This window comes from Thermobia domestica, chromosome 14, assembly GCF_964235325.1.
Source record: "Thermobia domestica chromosome 14, izTheDome1.hap1.1, whole genome shotgun sequence".
Taxonomy (NCBI): Eukaryota; Metazoa; Arthropoda; class Insecta; order Zygentoma; family Lepismatidae; genus Thermobia; species Thermobia domestica.
This window is the reverse complement of record NC_137467.1, coordinates 120,382,310-120,403,419: the sequence shown is the minus strand read 5'-3', so window position 1 is coordinate 120,403,419 and position 21,110 is coordinate 120,382,310. Positions and strand designations below refer to the sequence as shown.

The following is a 21,110-nucleotide window of genomic DNA, read 5'->3' as shown; positions in this document are numbered from 1 at the left end:
GGATTATTAAGGATGATCGGTGAAAGATTCATAGAAAAAGGGAAAGAGGTGTATGTTGTATTTATTGATCTAGAAAACGCTTTTGACTGCGTGAAATATGGAACTATTGTTGAGAGTTCTAAAGAAGATTGGATTGGAATGGAAAGATCGAAGACTCGTAAGAAACTTACATATGAATCAACAAGTAAGTGTTAGGATAGGGGAGGAACTGACAGAGGAAAGTACAATTAGAAGAGGAGTTCGACAAGGATGCTGTCTCTCGCCAACATTATTTAATATCTACTTAGAAGAGATAGTGAAAAAATGTTTAAATGTATAGATTTGCAGGCGCTTGTTGCAGAATCTGAAAAGAAGTTCAATAGGATGTTAGAAAACTTGAGAAAGGCCTTTGAAGAATATGAGATGAAAATAAATGTTAGACAAAAGCTATGGTGATTGGAACTAAGCAGTCTGTGTCAAATATAAAAGTAGGAGGGGAGAAAATAGAACAAGTGAATAGTTTTCGATATCTGGGTAGTATTCTTAGTAATGACATGACGTGCGAACGTGAAATAAAAGCATGAATAGGAATGGTGAAAGAATCCTTTAGGAGGAAGAAAAGTTTGTTTTGGGGACTTTGAATAAAGAGTTGAGACCACAGTGTTGTACAGGTGTACATGCGGTATAGAACATTTCTATATCAATAACAAAGATACTTCATACACATCTTATTACTAATAATACATCATACACCTTCTTTTGTAAAACAACTAGATGGTTTAATACACACTACAGAAATTCTAATTATACACAGTTAACTTACATATTACGAATACATATTCTTACATATTATTGCTATATTATTTACTTGCTATATTATTTACAGTTGTCAACTTTATTATGATAACTTTATAGTTATTAGCTTTTCATTTAATTGTGATTTTACAAGTTTCTTGTAATATTTTCCATAAGTAGAAGCTTTGCTTTGTATATGCTTAAACACAAACAAACTATTTGCTGAGCAAAACAATATATTCACATTTAAAAACTACATACGTGTTACAGTTTCGCCAACTAACACTTTGGCTTCATCAAACACTATCTAGATCTGATGTGTTAGTTGGCGAAACTGTAACACATATGTTGTTTTTTAATGTGAATATATTGTTTTGCTCAGCAAATAATTTGTTTGGTTTAAGTTTCTTGTGTATGTTTAAAGTATTCAAAGAGAGAATAAAAGCAATGATTCAATAGGTATCATGTTAATCTTTCTTTGAAAATTTGCACTGATTTGGAGTCTCTTATATTGTTAGGTAATTTGTTGTAAATTAATATTCCTGTATACTTAAGGCCTTTTTGGTAAAGTGTTGTACTATGTGTAGGAATAGCAAAATCTCTTTTCTTTCTAGTATTGTACGTGTGTACGTCACTATTGCACTTTAGTATCGGTTTGAGATATTCGTTTATGAAAATTTATAGTAATCTATAACTCATGAGTTCGTTAGTTGTTCACATTATATACATGAAAGAAGGATTTATAATCATTGTTATTATGAAGGATACTCGTTTTATTGTCAAGACTGAATTTCGGTTTCTTTTCAATTAATAGTGTTTAGACACTACTGTCTTGCGGTTTCTTTTCAATTAATAGTGTTTAGATACTACTGTCTTGTTATTAGTTTTCTCAGTATAGGATAAAGGCAGTTCATTGTATGTGTAAATTTGTTTCTTTCTATTTTTTTTTTCCCAGACTCCTGAACAAGGCTCCCGAAGCATAGTATTTGCAGCAGTATCAAATAAAATAGAAGGAAAAGGAGGTAGCTATATTGACAATTGCAGAGAAAGTTCGTGCAGTTACAGAGCAGAAAACAAAACAGCACAGGAGAAGCTTTGGAATATGACGTGTGATATGTTAAACATTAAAGAATTTGGAAATGTAAAATGTCAGTGACGATTTTCAAGACTTATTTTTATTGCGAGTGGGTGCATATGTGCAATTTTGATGTTTCCGTGTTTATAGATTTGTTAACACAGAAATGTGAATAAGTACGAATAGTTTTTTTATATACATTATATTTTGGGAGAAGATTTTTGTAGGATTATTTTGCCTTTTAACGAAGTTGAATTTCTGAATTTTCATAATATATTTTGTGATAAATCTTTCTGTAGAGACCTATAAAAGACCAGGTGGTGCGAATTAATGAAGATATTTAAGTCATTTTATTGAAGAAACAATGTTTATATCTAATGAAATTCTACGTTCATCCCTCCATTCAACGGATTAAAATGGGCCAATAGCAGTCCGATGTTGCCGTTTGTCCGCCAGCTTCAACTCTGGCTAACATCCACAATTACATTACGAAAGAAACAGGAATAATATTATACTATACTTCTAATCAAGGACATTATTCAGTTTGACAGTGTTCATTATAATACAATAAATATAATATTTTTAGATTAAAATAATGACTTCCAAACCAAATCAGCTGCTCCAGATGCTTCTGAAATCTGTTAAATTGAGATCCGTGAAACCGAGGGATGAGTGTATGTTGATCTAAGAGAAACTTCTTGAACAACTGAAGAATGCCTGGTCTTTTATCTCTGATTCTATTGTTCTCATTAAGCAAAACACTTATTTCCTGATTATTTTCTATATACAATTAAAGAAGTAAAAAGATATTAGTGCCTTATACATACAATGGGACAAGTCCATCTTGTCATTTCCATGCTCCTTTCAAAACTTTATTGTATTAATTACGATTTTTTCTTCATTTTAAATTTACGTGGTTATGTTACCAACAGACGGATAAAGACGATTCAACAGTGCAATCATTACGTTCAATGTGTCAAGAGAACTAGTGAATTTCAAGTGATAAATACCACTATTGAATTTATAAATTATATATATTTAACAGGATTTCCACAGGACGGCAGGATTAAAAATAAAAGTTTTAAAAAAGAATGGATGTTGAAGTATGGTACGCGAAAACAAGAGGCTGTTCACAAGAGAGAAGTTTAAGGGAGATCTATATTGAAAAAAATAAAATAAAAAAAAATAAAAATAAATAAATAAATAAAATAAAATAAATTGATACCACGACGTCACTGAGTTTTGTTGTTAAAACGCCACTGGCGCTAGAAGTTGTTGAGATTCTTGCCTATTGACCGCCAGCGTAATCAATGCGTTTGGTTGTTACGCCCCGCACAGTTGCTGGTGGCTCAATGTGTGAGACTGCGGCCATATTGTTTTGACCTTATGAGTGTAGTGGCTCAAGTCCCTGTGAAGGAACAGCCATTTTATGAATGTATCAGGGTTCGATCCTTGTACGTCCCTGTTCGGGAAGACATATATTACTGTAGGGCTTAGGCATTCAGGACAGTCCGGGATTCGATCCTCTATGTTTTGGACATCTCCTTTAAACTTCAATAGCAGTTCGGGCTTTCTATCCAAGCCGATCATATAACCACTGGACAACACGGTTCATAGTTCGGGTGAGAACATTCTGGGAAACTGACATAAAAGCTGATTCTGATCGTATTCTCAATGCCGATACAATTTAATAATGCAAAAATTATTATGTTGCATAGGCATTAATTATTTATGCTGGAAAGAAAAGTAAATTAAATCTCTTAAAGTAGAAAATATAAATTTATACCATGATAATTATTTTAATAAAGGATATGCGAAATTTCACTTTTCACTTTAATGAACAACACTGAAACTGCATAAACACATGTTACATTACAATTTGGCACTTTGTTTCAAACAATTGAATATGGTGATAAAATTTAACACTTGGTCCAATTATTCTTATTACAATCGCGGAAGGCGCGGTAGTCGCGGGTTACCGGTTGAAATTCACTACATCGTTAGTTTCCGCAATTTCGCACTGTCACTTTTCATTCACTTTGATGCTGAAAAAAGATAATCTTTGCGGTCCCAGGGGGTTGTCCTTAAGGTTGGGGGGATGAATTCCCTTACTTTCCATTTTACCTTCTTTCGGGTGGTCTTGAAATTTTTCCATTGCGCAGTTAGCTCCTTTAGATTTAACTTTTGAGAGTTGTCCGAACGCTTTGGACTGTGTTGCTTTACATTTTCTTTTATTTAAAATAATATGTTACACTAATGATATTTTACATTACACTGAATTATGCAGACGTACGTAAACAACATTTTAGGCTTAGTTTTAATTGTACTGTTTGTACAATTGCGCTTAGCTGAAGTAAAATATTATTTTATATGCACTGCATGTTTATGTGCTGTTAACACACCAGAAACAATTGTCAGACTGATTTGGCTTTTTTCTCCCCGCCTCTTCGTGTCTCTACTCAACAGAGAGGCTTGCGATGCAAACTGTTGATGTTAGAGCTAAAAATAACTATGACAACCTATAGGCAGGAATTTTTGGAGACGAAATTTGCTCCCTGTGCTGAATTTTAGCACCGTATTTGGAGAGACAAGAGGGTTCACCAAGACTTCCGTCGCAGACGCGACGCACACTCACATATGTATATACCTTGTTTGCTGAGAGAAAAATTCTTACGAGTGCTTTTATACGAGGTTCACTTAAAAAGTTAAAATTTTCTTCATGAGGGCGCAAAATATACTTGGGCCTAAGTAGGGGGACGAGCAAAAAGTTTTTTTTGGGATCAGGGCCGTAAAATACCTAAATAGGGGCTTAGATATATACAAATATTAGATGGTGTGTAGATCTGCTGCTGAAGCAAGAAAGAAAAAAAATGTGCTGTGACCTTCAGTTACCATTTGAGTCTTTCATAGGTATGTGTAAGCAAGTTTGTAAGTAAAATAGACAGATATATTATGCACATATTTAGTTAAAATGGCTCAGAAGTAAAGAGATTAGTGCGAAACCGTGTAGCAAGTTTACCGGAACAAATAACACGTTCCCAGAGATATAAATAACGTAAACAAATAAATACATCCTGAATCAGCTTTCTCTACACTTAGGAATGCTTCAAGTTCATTGATCGGAGTCTTTTTTCAACATACTGTTAGTGAGATATACATTACAATTAATATAGTTGAATCGAAATTTTTGCATAGTTTTGAAAAACATTATGAACAATTTGCTGGAAGCTTTTTGTCGGGAGAGAGACCTTAAAATATTCTTAGTTCTTATAAAAGAAACTTATTGCATCTATACTTATAATTCAGATATTGATAGGAACTTACTTGAAAGCTGGCCTCAGTTCAAACAAATATATTGGACGTGTCAATCGCAACTGTAGGAGTCACATTAAAGATATGTACTTAATTTACGTTCAGTTACTTTAACATAAAACATAAACATATAGAAGTAGCAGTCCTATGTATGTATATTTAGGAATTAAAAAAAAAATATATGTCAATCATTGTTCCAGGCACCACTACGTCAAGAAAACCATACTGACTCAGTTGGTAACTTAAGTTTTAATTTCATTATTTTCCATGTCTACTTTTGTAAGAGTATAAATGCGTATGAAAATGTATTTGTTTATATAAGAGTATCGTGCTTATCTCATTGTGTGCATTCTTATTTCTTTTCTATTTTATTATTATTATTATTATTAAAGCAGAAGTCAAAGATAAAATACTTATACTTTGCCTTGAAACATTCCAGTATTTGTGATAGAAGAGAAAAAAATCTTAACTATAGTTACATCCGAGCAAGTTCATTCGTGAATTGAAACGCCTAAGGATACATAAAAATTCCCAGTATTTGTCTATATAGTATTGTTGTAAGTTTTGTGAGTTACGAATATTTTTCTTTTTTAATTTTAAATCTTGTACATTGTTACATGTAGTTTCCTAAACCATGTATTCCAAAATTTCAAATTTACAATGTAAAATAGACACTAAGAAATTAGTGTGTGAGATAGGTATGTTTTATTTCAATAAATATTACAAATCTCTTAAATAAATTCGGTGTATTGATGAGAGTTCCTAACTTGTGGTACAAAGTAGTTTATGGTAATTGGGTTCTGTGAATTTAATAGAATTACAAATATGAGTTTAGTAGCATGAATAAAAGAGAATCATAACTGAAGTTACAATGAAAATATAAATGTCATAAAAATCTCTGACTATTTTCTTTATATTTTGTAAAGAAGGCTGTCCAATATTTTAAGACATTTGTTGACAAATAAAACAAACAAGAGTGTAATCTGTTTTTAAATTCAACTTAAAAAGAAAAATTAAGAATATGCATACACTGAAAAAAAAAAAATGAACCACCAAGTAAAAATTATCCAATTTAACAGCAATTCGGTATATATGTAACGCTATGTAGCGTGTGTAAACGATTAGAATTTCAAAGAGCTCAAATGGCACCAGAAGTAGTAAGGAATTCAGCCTTGGTAGTGTCAGAGAGAGAGAGAGAGAGAGAGAGAGAGAGTGAGAGTGTGTGTGTGTGAGTGAGTGAGTGTCAGTCAGAGAGTTGTCACAGTGCTGGAACCTCAAGAAACACAGATAATGCCTCGTCGCTTCATTAGACAACATTATCAAGATTTGACGGGGTTCGAATGGGGCCGTCTTGTGAGAGTGCGCGAGGTTTGTTGGGTGTTTCGTGCGATTACCAGACGTGTGGGTTATTCCGGCGTCACTGTGGCCTGATGTTTGGACTAGAGGATACGTGAAGGCACCAATTCACAACGCGAATGTTGCGGTCGACCACGACAGGCCATAATACGAGAGGATTGTCGTATTATGTGTGAAGTATTACATAACCCTGTGACTTCTGTCTGTACCATCCGAACACAAGTAGTACACTGCCCACAACACCCTGTCATACCGCATCATGTGTCAGTGACTGATATCAGCTGGATTGCGGATGCACTGTCCCATGCGTAGGTTATCATTAACAGCAGTGCATAGACAACAGCATGGGGAATGGTGTCGCACTTCGGCAGCTTAGAATCCTATCAGGGCAACCAATCATGTTCACTGATGAGTCTCGATTCTGCATTACGTTTGTAGTGGACAACATCGGTTCTGATTGGTTGGGGTTATCAGTTTCTCGCTACGTAGCATACATATAGCACAAATCAAACGCCAGGTGCTGTCGGTTCTCGTAGCCGAACATACTAGCAAGCGGGCTAGTAGTGAAAATTGCTTTTGGCGTGGGTTCAAACCCAGCCCAAAGAGTTTTTGTTTTATTTTCTAATTTTCATAAAACTTTTAGCATTAAAATAATATGAAAATAATACTCATTTGTCCTTGTACATTTTATATAATGCATAAATTGTGCTTTTTCCACCATTTACCTAGAGATTTCTGATAACCCTTATAAACAATGGTGTTATAAACCAAGAGGAGAGTAATAGCGGAGCCCTCGCGAAGCGAGGGTTTGTAGGGGTAGTGGGGAGTTAGAGAGGAGGAAGTGCCGGAGGTACCAGGATGGAGAAAGGTAGGCATACACTTCCTTGGGATGTAGTTAAATTTACATTGAAGTTGCACTATCCGGTCGTGACATAATGTCACGTGGTAATTAGTCCATTTTGCACACACAACTTTATTGATAAAAAAAGTGATTTACTTACGTTACGAAACATAGCTGAGCGAGTGAACGGGGTTAGAAGCCCCGCAGGGCGTTTTATTCTATCCTTGTCCCATGATAATACCACGTGACATTACGTCATACTCGAGTGGTGCAACTTCGATTAATGTGTACAACGGGGGCGGGCCAACAGATAACTCCAACCAATCAGAAATGTGTATTTAGTTCCTATGGCTAGGGTGGAGCGTGAAGAAGTCAGTCGCTCTCCTCTGGACTTTTTTCTATGCCATTACTTAGCAGAAATGCTTCCCAACTGTAAAGTGGATTTTCAATATCTGAATACAGATTCAGATAACTCCTCTGAAAGTATAACCAATTCTTAAGTTATAAATAGATAGAATAGGTATAAATAATAGCCACCATTAGTAATACAGTGTTGCCAACTCAGTATGAACTTATTTATTTTCAAATGGCATTACATCATGTTATTACACATATGAAATGGCTGAATAGCGACTAATATATGTGAGTGTATGTGAGTAACGACTATACAAAATACATGACTAATACATGGGAGTGTTGCAAACTTTAAGGGTAACTGGAAGATACATATTGCTCCTGACAATCCATAGATTGCAAAATGTATTAGAAAACTTGATGGTATTTGATGAAAATAGTTTCGAATAGACTAGTTAAACCTCCAGTATAAAAATAAGTAGACAACTTAACAGTACTGTTAGAATGTAAAATTGTATTTCAATAAATTAGTAAAGATTAAATTCCGGACCGAATAGTTTCCAAACTAAGACAACACATTTCTCATACCAGAATATTTCAAGCATTCATACTAAAGAATGTCATAGTTGATTTAAATATAGTAATCATCAGAGAATCCGGCCAGGAAGAGAATGTGGCGTGACAATCACAAATATCAGACTGGTATATCAGTTTTCATGGTGGTCAATTGGTTAGTGTGCTGAACTGTCACATAGCAGTTCAGGGTTTGAATCTTGTCTCCGCCTTTTTTCTTTTACATGTTTGGTTTTACTATTGGAGGAAACTTGTAACATCATGATCGTGCATAAACTTGTTGTACAAAGAAAGAATTGCGTATGTGTGTTGTAACCATACGGTTCAGCTCAGTCAATTTTTAAGAAGAAAATTTTAACTTTTTAAATGAACCTTGCATAAAAGTGCTCACAAGAATTTTTCTCTCGGCCAACAAACGAATATGCATATATGTATGTGCGTCTCGTCTGCGACGGAAATCGTAGAGTTCCTCTCTCCTTCCCAAATAAGGAGCTAAAATTCAGCACAATGGACAAACGTCGTCTCTAAAAATTCCAATCTAAGGGTTGTCATAACTATTTTTAACTTCTGACATCACCAAACTGTGTAGCGAGGCGAGTTGTTGCCTAGCAACAAGAAGAGACGGAGAGAAAAGTAAAGTTAGTGTTATAGATACACCCGAAGAGGCAACCACGAATGAATTAGCTAGTGCGAAAATACAGCAATAATGAAGAGTCTGACAAATACGTTTAGTGAAGTTGCCAGGAGAAACTAGAACGAACTATCGAAATGAACGAGCAACGTTAAATAATATTTTTATCAAGTGTGAATAAAAGTTGTTTTGGCAGCATGGAGCAGGAGAACGGCAAACCATTCAATTTACCGCAAAGAAGATGAGAGGGAAACAACCCACAACCTGCAGGACATCCCCCCTGAATCAACATATAGTCCCCCTTCCAGTGTCAAAGCAAGTGAACAGTGCTAGTGAAAGTGTAAAAATCAGCAATGTAAGGAAACATAATTAATAATCCGTGACGACCGCGTCGTCCGCGTTCTCGATAATCAATGGGCCTAAATTAAATTAATATTTATACCACAACAATCAGTTATCCGTTTGAAGTGTCACAAGTAATGTATTATATGTTCGTAAAGTTTTAGTGTCGTGAATTAAAGTTAAAAGTGAAAATATGAGTATCCTTTCAAAGTAATAATTATGGTTTAAATTTACATGTGTTAATTTTAAGTAGTAATCTAATTCACTTTTCTTTACAGCACGAGTGATTAGCGCCTATGCAACTTAATAATACGTACATTAATAAATTGCATCAGCGCTAAATATACAATTAGAATCCGCTTTTATGTTGGTTCTCTAAAACGTTCTGGTTCGAACTCTTAAGTTGTGTGTCCAGTAGCTATATGGTAGGCTGAAATGGATGATCCGAATTGTTGTTAAATATTAAAGGAGACATAAGTTACAGAGGATCGAACCCAGTACTATCACCAATTAGGCGTACCGAACAAGATACGAACCCAGGCGGGTCACAATTATGGTTTCCCGAATAAGAACACGATCCAATCGTGTTACAGTGTGTAGAAAAAAAAAATGTATTTTACAGGAATGGTAGACAGTAGTGTGATCTTACCTTTTGATCTGTCAATCGCAGTAATCCATTCGAACAGCAATTTCTGAACCCGTGACTTTAACAGAAGTGTCGTGGCTGGAGTCGTCCTTGAGTGAGTTATTTTAGTGGGCGATTTACTGGACGGTGGTTGTTGTACTTGGTGCAAAGTTCTTGAAACAGGTGTTGTATTTTCTTCTTACAATTTTTATATAACGACATTGTGTAAAAGATAGTTGTTATATGTAATGTGATAAATCTGAAATGTACGAGGGGGAGTATCAAAACTTTCGTGCAATCACGTAGAAGAAATCCACTCTGGGGAACTCTGACACCACAATGGTATTGATCTTTCTCTATGTAGTCACCGTACCTAGCGACACATTTTTGCCAGCGGTTCTTCACTTTTCGTAAGCCCATTTTGTAGAAATCTGCAGTTTGGATTTGAAACCACATTTTAATCTGCAGTTTGGGTTTGAAGCCACAGTTTAATCTCAGAAATGACGTCATCCCTACTGTTAAAATGGTGTCCTCTGGACGCTTCATTTCTGCGTAGAGAAAGAAGTCACTTCGTGTTACGTCCGGTGAGTATGGGGTGGGCAATATTTCATATTCTAATTCCACTGCCTTTATCATGGATAAATGGGCGGAATGAGCCGGTGCCTTGACGTTTCTTTTTCAATTCCTCTTGTAACTTAGTCAGGAAATAGGAACAATAGGTACTAGTAATAGTTTATGCCTGTGGTAGGTAATGTCATGATGACATCTTCACACAGTCTTAGAAAACGGAAAGAATCACCTTGGCGGCATACTTCTGCCCTCGAGCCGTTTTGGGGTTGAGGAAGGAGAGGTATTTCCATTGTTTACTAATTTCCGTTGTTTCTGGGTCATAAAATTAAATCCAACTTTCATTCCTTGTCACTAGTCTGCCGAAAATGTCATCTCCACCTACTTCACAGCGATACATTTCTCCTGTAGCGTCTCGCAATTTCTCTTGTGGAAAGGTGTGAGCAGTCGTGGTACCCACCGTGCTCACACTTTCTGAAGATGCAGTTGGTTGTGAATGATATTTCAGGTGGAACCGTAACTCATATCTATATTGCACACACAACACTTTCAATGGTTATCCTTATGTCTTCCGTTATGATCTTAACTTTCCGCATTAAGGTAGCATCATCAGTAAAAGATGGTCTTCCAGACCTAGATGCGTCCGCGGTGTCCAGTTTGGAATTGCCTTTCCACTTGCATACCATCTCATAGGATGGGCTTTCAATCCCGCAGATTTCTTTCATCTCTTCGTGCATCTGCTTTGCTGGTTTCGCCTGAAGATGGAGAAACTTAATGACGCCCCGTGTCTCAATCTTGTCAATCATCGCACCTTCAGTGATTTATTAAAAAAAAAAAAAAAAAAAAAAAAAAAAAAGTTCTAACGAGTCCAGAATTTGCATGGTTAACATGCAAGGACCTAATAAAATGCATGTCCGAGGGTAGTTCGTCACCTTGTAGGAAGACGAACGTTTTGATACCTCTTCGTATTGTATATCACTTTACTTATCTTGTAAGTCAAAAATTTGGTGTCCAAGGAGTAAGAGACTTTAGAGGATATTGACATTGCAAGCAAACTTTTTCGATAGTTTTGTATGCTGATATTAAGTTCACGGAACAATGAAGCCGACCAACTTGGTGTGTACATTATAAGATAAGAATGACGAGTATATGGACTGTTTACCTGTTTTAGAGAATTATCAAAGTAAAATTAACTTTCATTTATATGAAAAATGCGGAGGCGTATCCAACGCATACGTTCAAGACCATCCAGATTCGTTACTCGAAAGTAACCTCCCCGACAATGCTCTTACGGTCTAAAAAGTATATAAAAGATAATAAGGCGAAGTGGCAAAAATTCTTAGAACTTCATTATTTTGTATTTGGAAAAAAAAAAATGTTTACGCAAGGAATAATCTATCCCTTGCATAAATGTGATTTTCAAAGATGAGCCAAAAAGAAAGGATGCGAACTTGGAATTGACGTAGGCGCATGCAGAAAATGTCTCTATACATTTATAAAGAGATACTGCGTGTCACCGATACAAGGAAAGCAACAAGAGAAATATCAGATGCAAAAAGAAGGAAAGAAATCTTCAGGAGCAGATTGCGTCATTTTATCACATTGAAAAATGCTGTAATGAACTACAGTACTACAAGCAGCTAATTTTGACCAGATTGGAGTAGCGGAAGAATCACATACTATGACACTACCATTTAGGGGAGAAAAGGATAGTTACTCTTCTAAACATTCAGAGCCAGAATGCTATGACGTACTCAAACACGGTCATGCTTGGGATCACATTAAAGTGCTTTCAAAACTAGAGACAAATTGACAGCTCAAAAAGACATACAGATCTATTTTGAAGAAGGGACTCTACGTCACATAGTTATTGCGGTCACTCAGCGAAGATCGAATCATAAATGTCATTTTAGCAACAGTGGGTGGAAGGTTTCCTTGGTAACAGACCTTAACATTCCAATATTGCCACTAGTAAACACGTGTTTTCAGAAGGAAAGAAGCTATTTTATCTTTCATTTCTTTGTGCGTGAAAGTGATTTCATACAGCCCCCCTCCTACCCGCTTTCCAACATGCACAAACTGGGATGACAAACATATCCTTCCTTCATCCAAACAAACCAATATTTAGAGATTTTCCTTTTCGTTCAGACTCTTAGGACAGTTCCAGTTGATGATTTACCGGGATGCGCAAGAATTAGCAACATCGTATCACGTGCTTCTCCAAACGTCAATTTGTTTCTAGTTTTGAAAGCATTTTAGATATGTTTACTTGTGATAAACTTTTTGTGTATCTTAAGGAACCAACAGGCATATCTGGCCCGTTGGTTGTGATAAAGGAAATTAAGTCACTAGAGTCTCAATTTCAGAACATGAAGATTGTTTGTAGTAATCTAGGAAACCAACCAAGGCATTACTAAATATTTGGATTACAGAATTCTTTCTTTCATGCATTACAGAATTCATGCGTCAAATGAAAACAAGGAAGGGTCTCCTCTTTTGAACCCATGGGCTTGACAATGTAATGAAGTTTGGAACTAAAATCTATCGAAAGACTTACATGTACAAAAATTAAAATTGCTGCCATACAGCCATTATATCTTCAAACGAGTTATTGACCATGTTATAATTTTAAAAAATCAATATCAACTGTATTAGTGTAGAAATGTTACACTTCTTGCTTTGATTTACAACCAACTTTTATCCCTTGCTTTTCACACTTGTTAAACATGCATGGTATGAATCCTGACTCCACAGTGATTAATTGCTTCATTATTTGATACAAAAGGATGTATTGTTTAACGTTTTTGGGTTTTGTCCCCTTTGTCACTTGAATGCATTAATATATTGTTCTTACTGTAGTTTTTTTTTTTTTTCCAATACATTTTGTTCGAAGTTCACACACACATTAAACATTTAGTTATAGTCAACTAGGTAACGAAATGGTAACTTTAACATTATTATTTTTTATTTATATTTTTTCGCCATGTCTTAAATACGTATGATATTCAAGTTTTCTCTAATGACAAAACTAAATAAAAATAAACGGCGTGGACAAGGTTCGAGCCTTGAGCTGCCGCGTGACAGTTCAGCACGCTTACCACTTTACCTCGGCGATTACTGAAATACCAGCTTGATATTTGTGATTTCCACTTCACCCTTTCTTCTTGGCTGGATTCTCTAAATTATTTCGTTTAATCTACTGAGACATTCTTGAGTATGCAAACTTGAAATAATTTGTTGTGAGAAATGTGTTTTATTAATTTGCACACTGTTCTGTTCAGAATAATCTTTACAAATTTACTGAAATATAATTTTATATTGTAATATCCCGCACATGGCTCTGTTTATAAATAACCAACACATGTTTGTATTTATAAACAATACCATGTGCATCCTACTACGAGCTACTACAGTGGCAGACGACAGGAACACCAGCGTCATCGCCATAGTGGAGCAGCTATATAACCAAAAGGACCATCATTACAAACATCAGTTTTTGGCTACTCAAATCCACTCTCTCAAGCTTGTCTGGAGCTTTGGCAGGAACCTAACCTTTAGCTAGCTCGGTGCTCTAGACTCTTATCCTACCCATTTAGTTTGCTCGGAAATCTGTAGGATTACTAACCTCAGCCACCCAGCTTGCCTGGAGTTCTGTGGCTTTCCAATCCCCTCTGCTTGCTCGGAGTATTGAGGAACCTATATCCACTCCACTTAATTTGTTCCGAACTCTGGAGATCCTTCTCTAGGGTGCTCGGGCCTTGAGATACCACATTTTACCTAAGTATTAGAGGATTTTACATCATAATGATTTTTGTAACATACTGTTTATAAAAGGAAAGATTTTGTAATAAAACTTAGTACTGGGAGAAAACGATTCCGGAGTATAATTTGCTCTACCTAGCAGAACTTTACAATATTCTTGCAACGCTGTTAATTTAGTCTACTTATGTTTATACTTTAGGTTTAACTAGTCCTATAAGGAACTACTTCCATCACAAACCATCAAGTTATATAGTGTATTTTGCAATCTATGGAGCTATATGTGTCTTCAACTTACTCTTAAAAAGTTTGCAACATTGCTATATATTAGTCATATTTTTGTTCACCGTTATACGTAATAACATGATTTAGTGACATTTGAAAATTAAGTTTATACGGAGTTAAGAATACTGTATTACTTACAACATTTACAGGGCCAGTCCTTAAAGTAGTAGGACTGAGTCAATTAAAAATAAGATATTGACAGAAATAACACTTACGCTTAATATTCTTCGAAATATATACTCCTATATCCACACACCGCTGCCAGTGGCATTTCCAGTTTTCATACGCTTCCTGGAAGGCGGAAACTGGAATGCTGTTCAGCTGCCTCGTCACGGCCTGTTGTAATGCTTCCACCGAGCCGTGATGATGCCTTTTCAGGCTAGTTTTGAGGCGGGGCAAGGTCGGGACTGTAGGGTGGCTGAGGCAAGGTTGCGATGTTATGTTCGGCCAGATACGCCACCACTCGAAAGGCTGTGCGGACGCGAACGATGCGTTTCCTCAGCCGTTCCAGGACCTGGAGTTAAAAAACTGCATTGACAGTCTGTCCGTGTGGAACAAATTTCCTGTGGATCACTCCTTGTGAATCGAAAAAGCAAATGAGCATGCTTTTCACTTTTGATTTCGTTATGCGCGCCGTTTTGGGGCGTGGGGAATTTCGGGTGTCCCATTCCGCGCTTTGACGTTTGGTCGCAGGGTCATACTCAAACGTCCACGTCTTGTCCCCAGTCACCACATTGTCTAACAAGTTTGGATTTTCACTCACTTCTTCGAGTAGGTCCTGGCAGATCTGTTTGCGAACGTCCTTTTGCTCGCCTGTCAGCACTCGCGGCACCAACTTTGCACAAATTTTTCTCATTTCCAATTGTTCGTGTACAATTTCGTGAACTTAGGTTTTAGCAATGCCAAGTTCATCGGCAATCATGCGAACAGTTAATCTTCGGTCACTGTCCAGCAAATTCTTCACTCTTGCAACGTTTTCCTCCGTTTTGGATCTCGAAGGTCGTCCTGACGTGTCGCGTCTTCAACTTTTTCTCTCCCCTCTCTAAACAGTTTGTGCCAGTCAAACGCACTCGATCTTCCAATGGCGTTATCACCGTACGCCGTCTTGACCATTTCATGAGTCTCTTTCCCAGTTTTACCGAGCTTCACGCAAAATTTGATGGCGTAACGTTGTTCCAAAAGATTGGCAGCGTGACGAGGGTCACTCGCAGAGGTTACGATGACGAGCGATCTATACCCTGCTATGGCGAGCACCCGACTGACGCTGCTTCCTGTCTTTCCTTAGACCCACCTCAACCAACAACAGGTGGAGTAACCGCCATCAGTCTGTAAAAAGAAAAGAAAAAAATCAGTCCTACTACTTTAAGGACTGACCCTGTATGATTACGTATATAAATAGCCTCTATAGTATGTATAACTTATATACATACTATAGTATGTAAAACTTCTTGTAGATATCTTAAGTACATTTGTAGATATTTAAATTAATCTTAAAAATTTACCATTGTATGAGTTCCCGTACCCCAAATTTAATTGTGCCATAACTATTATTTATGCCCATTAGCAAGCAAGAGACACAAGAATAATCCTCGAACTACACAAGACCTCAAAATGAATTCGAAGAGCCTTTGAGAACATTTACATTTCTACTCTTCGTAAAGTTGCTGCCAAAAACTCAATAATTGTTTCCTGATTTAAAAATATCTGCATGAATCCAGTTCTAAGTTATACCATTTCCAATCCGAGTTGCATTGTAAATTGAGCATCATGTAGTTACACTTTCACGCAAAGGAGCTGTTCCACAAGTGCCCAATTTTCCCGTTTGCGTTGCGCGCATATAATTTAGTATGGGAAGATCTTCACATATAAACAACGGTAACCATAGCTAAGCGGGAACATGACCAAAAGTGGGTCAACAATACAATGGAAATGCCCATAAGGTGTGCATGTTTTTGACATATTTTGTATATAGCTAGTGCAATGATCATTTTTCTGCGAACATCCTTTATATATATACACAGGGTGTTTCAAAACATCATCGACAACATTTGGGAGGTGATTCCTGAGGTGGCATATTGTTTGCCACGACTCGATTTTAGTATTGCTTGCCACGATTTTGCGACAGTATTTGCATACCGATCTTATCAGATCTCATTATCGTAAAGATTCACACACATCTGGAGTAAAAGTAAGAGATCAGGTGCCTCTGGTTTCGATCTCTGAAACAAGTGGTAAGTGTTCTCGCCTTTGGGACAAGACAGGTCTCATTAGACTCGCTCCTGAAAGAGAACACTAAGGTTCAAACAAATGAACACAAAACATCATTAATATCACAATAGCTTAATAAATTGAATTTTACATTTTCTCTTTTAACGGATTTTTAAATATCACCTTCTGTTGCATAAAGTTCTGATTTTTGTTATGCTACGTGACTAAAGAACTGGATTTAAAAAATGAAATGTACGTCCCACGGTTATGCGGTGTATGATGATGATGAGAATGAATTAAAAGTAGTGTATCGAAGAAAATGGGAGGAAACAGAAGAACCCCGAGAAAACTCACACACATGGTGTTTGTGCACTAAAACCCCACTTTACATGATCTGGAATCTAACCAGAGACCCCAAGCACCAGAGGTGAATGCCTTATCACTGACCCATTTTTGCCCCTACACATTTAATAAATGTGTATATATACGTATAATACTTCAGGCGATCTCAAGAATAGGAAAAGTTTCAAAATGTCAACTATAACTCAAACATATCTGCTAATTTACGAAGCTCAAAGTTGACGTCATATTTCAACTTTGATCAGTCCTGCTGATATTTCTAACTCTCTTCTGATATCCCGCAGTAGGCTTTCTATAGAGACATAATATAGGGTAGACTTTATGTGCCCAAAAACATGAAGTGAATTAATGACTATAACATCATATCACATTTGATTCATTCTCCTAGACGTCTCCTATTAGAATCTTGTCCTCTGCATTCTGTACAAACTGTACGTAGTCCATGAAGAAAAATATAAAACCGAAATAAAATACTGCTATTAACTACTCAAATTTATGTACAAAGCTCAAGCTTCTGAGATATTTCCTCAGATCACCATGCTCTCTCAGATGAAGTAATGACTGTATCCTATCATCAAGTCTTATATAGATTGCTTTTCTTTTCTTCGAGGAGTGCTCTGCATTTCCATTTTTCTGAAAACATTAAAATTAAATATAGCATCTTCCTTCAGCATTTTCACAAGGTTAAAAATGTGCAGAGAGGTTTGGATATTCTTTTGTTTAAGCGGTTATGCCAACCTTCTACGGCGTTATTTGTTCGATGCCTCTGACTGCTACAATTCCAACTTACTGGAGGGAGGTTTGGATTTTCCAGTCATTATTCCGTAAAGTAATAAACTAAAGCACTCCTAAAATACCTTTGGAGAGAAATGTTTAATGAATACTCAAAACTAGGGCTACGGAATAGAAGCAGTAACCCAATAACGTGTTTGGGACCGTTTGTATTTTATGTATTCCGTTTATAAATATAATAGATCTGATTGTTATAATATAGTCATCTGGCTATCCTCAGCTTATCAGTCGATTTTTTACAAATCGTCACGATTATGATATAAGATAAATCAGAGGGAACAATACCGTGGCAAACAACACCAACAATTTTTATAGAGGTAGTTGGTGATGTCCGTAGCCGAACTGCTTCTATAAAAATTGTTGCGTGAGTACCGCAGGATTCTGAAACATGTATTTTTGGATAACGCACATATTGGTTTCTAAGTGAAGTCTTGACCCGACTACGGTAGGTTCCATAGTTTTAGTGGTATGGACCTTTAAAATTATTTTTTTTTCCTGTTTTCGGCAGCCTTTAACTCCGAAAGGAAGCACTTGTGCACCCAGGTTGGTCTATACTTTTCGTCTTCTTTTGGTGTCAATTGGAATCACCTCCCAAACGTTGTCAGTGTTGTTTTGAAACACCCTATATATATATATATATATATATATATATATATATATATATATATATATATATATATATATATATATATATATATATATATATATATATATATAATATATATAACATGGTGCACACAATGTGCGAAATCGTGACTACCATTCAGTTCCACTTATTTCATCTATAGCAATACCACTCAGGGAAATACGACACACGGTTACGGCATTCTCTTCCGAAAGGTTTGCCTCATATCAATCCAGTCTGAGCATCGGAGATGATACGTCTCCTGACTTTGACCCAATTTGTTTCCCTGTTCTCGAGTGCAAGGAATTTACAGTGCTTGTAGAGCTGAATGTATAGTCTTACTTCCATAAAACCTCAACGGAGCGCGCGCCCCCTCTTTTGGGCACAAAATGTCAAAAACATGCGTGCCTTATGGGCATTTCCATTGTATTGTTTACCCATTTTTCGCCATGTTCCGCTGAGCTATGGCCACTATCATTTATAAGTGAAGGTCTTATGCCACGACCTCTTTTCACGAAAAAAATTGTATGCGCGCGAAGCAAACGGGAAATTTGGGCACTCGTGGAACAACTCCTTTAGTAAGAAATATTTTTAAGTTATTAAAAATAAGAAAATGTAATATTGTTCGGAAACTGTAGTTCTTAACAGTATAAAAATAAAATTTTAAAATACTAATTCTACGTCGCAGGTCAAGGAAATCATGTCTTCTTTTAATTCAGTTAAGTATAAATCCAAGATTATTCACGTTAATTCCTCAAAAGAGCTCTTTTATGAGAAGTAATGAACAAAGAAATACATTCAGAAGGTTACGCACAATCGCAACAGGTCGTCGAGTATCATATTCATAGTACAGTAAGATATTAACAAATGAAGGTCCATGTGGTGGTCACTCAAATCTGATGCCAACATACGGCGTTTGATTGCGCACGAAAAGAAACTGAAATTGAACATTTCAGATTAACATTCCACTATTATGCCCTTTAGGCTAAGAAAGTCGATAATTGAAGCAAGTGAATGATTATAGAAAACTGGTGGTATGAGAAAGTAGGAGAAAACGAGAGTACCCGAGAAAACCCACGGTCACGATGTTGGCCACAAACTTACTTGGCACAGAATCGAACTAGAGCCCCACGCACCAGAGGTAAGCGCTCCAACACTGAGCCACCATGCCCCCAAGCATGAAAATGACCTCAACAAAATTTAAGTTACTATAGATTACAGAAGGAACTGGAGTTAGGAAGAATTTCGAATGTCGCCGAAACGAAAGATATTTAGTTTTACTATGATCACTATCTTGTAATGAGTAGAAGCAAGCAAACCAAAATTAACTTACTATTGAAACTGGTATTGGGACATCTCTAACTTCTGGTTTCAACACAGAGATAAGATCAAACATAGAATCCATATCAGAAAGCCATTCCTCGCTCTCTCTCTCTCTCTGTTTTTGCTCTAACAAGAGAGAAGTTCGTAAGAAAGCACTCGCCTGTAGAGAAACTAAGCATGCTGTTTACAACAAGCTAATAAAATTCATGTACAGTTGAGAGGTGTTCGAGAGATTCCACTTGGAAGTTTATATGAAAAAAATGAGCATATGCACATTTACTCATTTTACACCATTACGTTAAGTACATTATTAGCAACGAATATGGACATGATGATTCGAACTTGCTACTGCTTGATCACTGGGGTCGATGCACAGATAAATTGACTATTACAAGTTGGTTGACGGATGGCAAAAACGTAATGAGAAAATACCAAAGAACTGCACACGATTTGTACAAAAAATTGATGTTTGGATTCCGACCGATCAAAGATTATGGCAAGAGATTTGTATATAGTATGAAACTTCCTCATCTGGATGTACCAACAAAACAATCAAATAAAGTTCGTGTCCATGCTAATGAATCAGTTGTGATCATCACAATACATTGGGTTGTTTCAATTTGCGCTCCACAAGGCACGTAAAGAACAAATTATATACCTTTTGAATCACCTGTCAAATTTGCTTTTCACTTTGGTTATGCGACCTGTTCCCTTGACGGATGCAACGCAATTGCACATATAAAATGTTCATGGTGCAAGAAGTATTTTGCCTGCGTTATTTCTTCATAGAACAGAAGCACAGTGTTGAATTTTCATCTCTCACCTGTCCTTATTGTGAACAGTATAATGACTAATTTTAACTAACAAACCCGTTAGTTATTGCCAAACAAGTTTTTCTATTACTTCCGATAGATTTTAATACGTATGTCAATATTCGTTGCTAATAATGTTGTACCTAACGCGTTTAAATGCGCATGTATTCATTTTTTATATAGAGCTCCTCCGTGGCTAAGCGGTTAGCGTACGCGCCTTTGGCGTGGGAGGCCCGGGTTCGATTCCCGGCGGGAGCTCATGTGGTTCGGATTCCACGTTAATCAGTAGGTCCACGTCTCATATAGCCTCGCTGCTGAACGGGACGTAAAACTCAAAATCAACTCAACTCAACTCATTTTTTATATATAAAAAATTCGAAGTTGGATCTCTCGAATAGTTCTCAACCTTACAGGAATTTTATTAGTTTCTTGTAATCAGCATGAATTAGTCCTTCAAATGGCATGCTTAGTTTCTCTGCAGGAGAGTGCTTTCTCC

General features: G+C 36.5%; 1 protein-coding gene across 1 annotated transcript in view; it reads left to right on the top strand.

Moving 5' to 3' along the window:
- Nucleotides 1-2,658, top strand: part of LOC145670299 (polyprenol dehydrogenase-like) — a 117,913-nt gene extending 115,255 nt beyond the window's left edge. Inside the window, exon 6 of the mRNA XM_081738768.1 lies at nt 1,730-2,658. Coding sequence (XP_081594894.1) covers nt 1,730-1,930 — 201 coding nt within the window. The 3' untranslated portion in view covers nt 1,931-2,658. The remainder of the gene's footprint in view (nt 1-1,729) is intronic.
- Nucleotides 2,659-21,110: the final 18,452 nt, after the last annotated feature.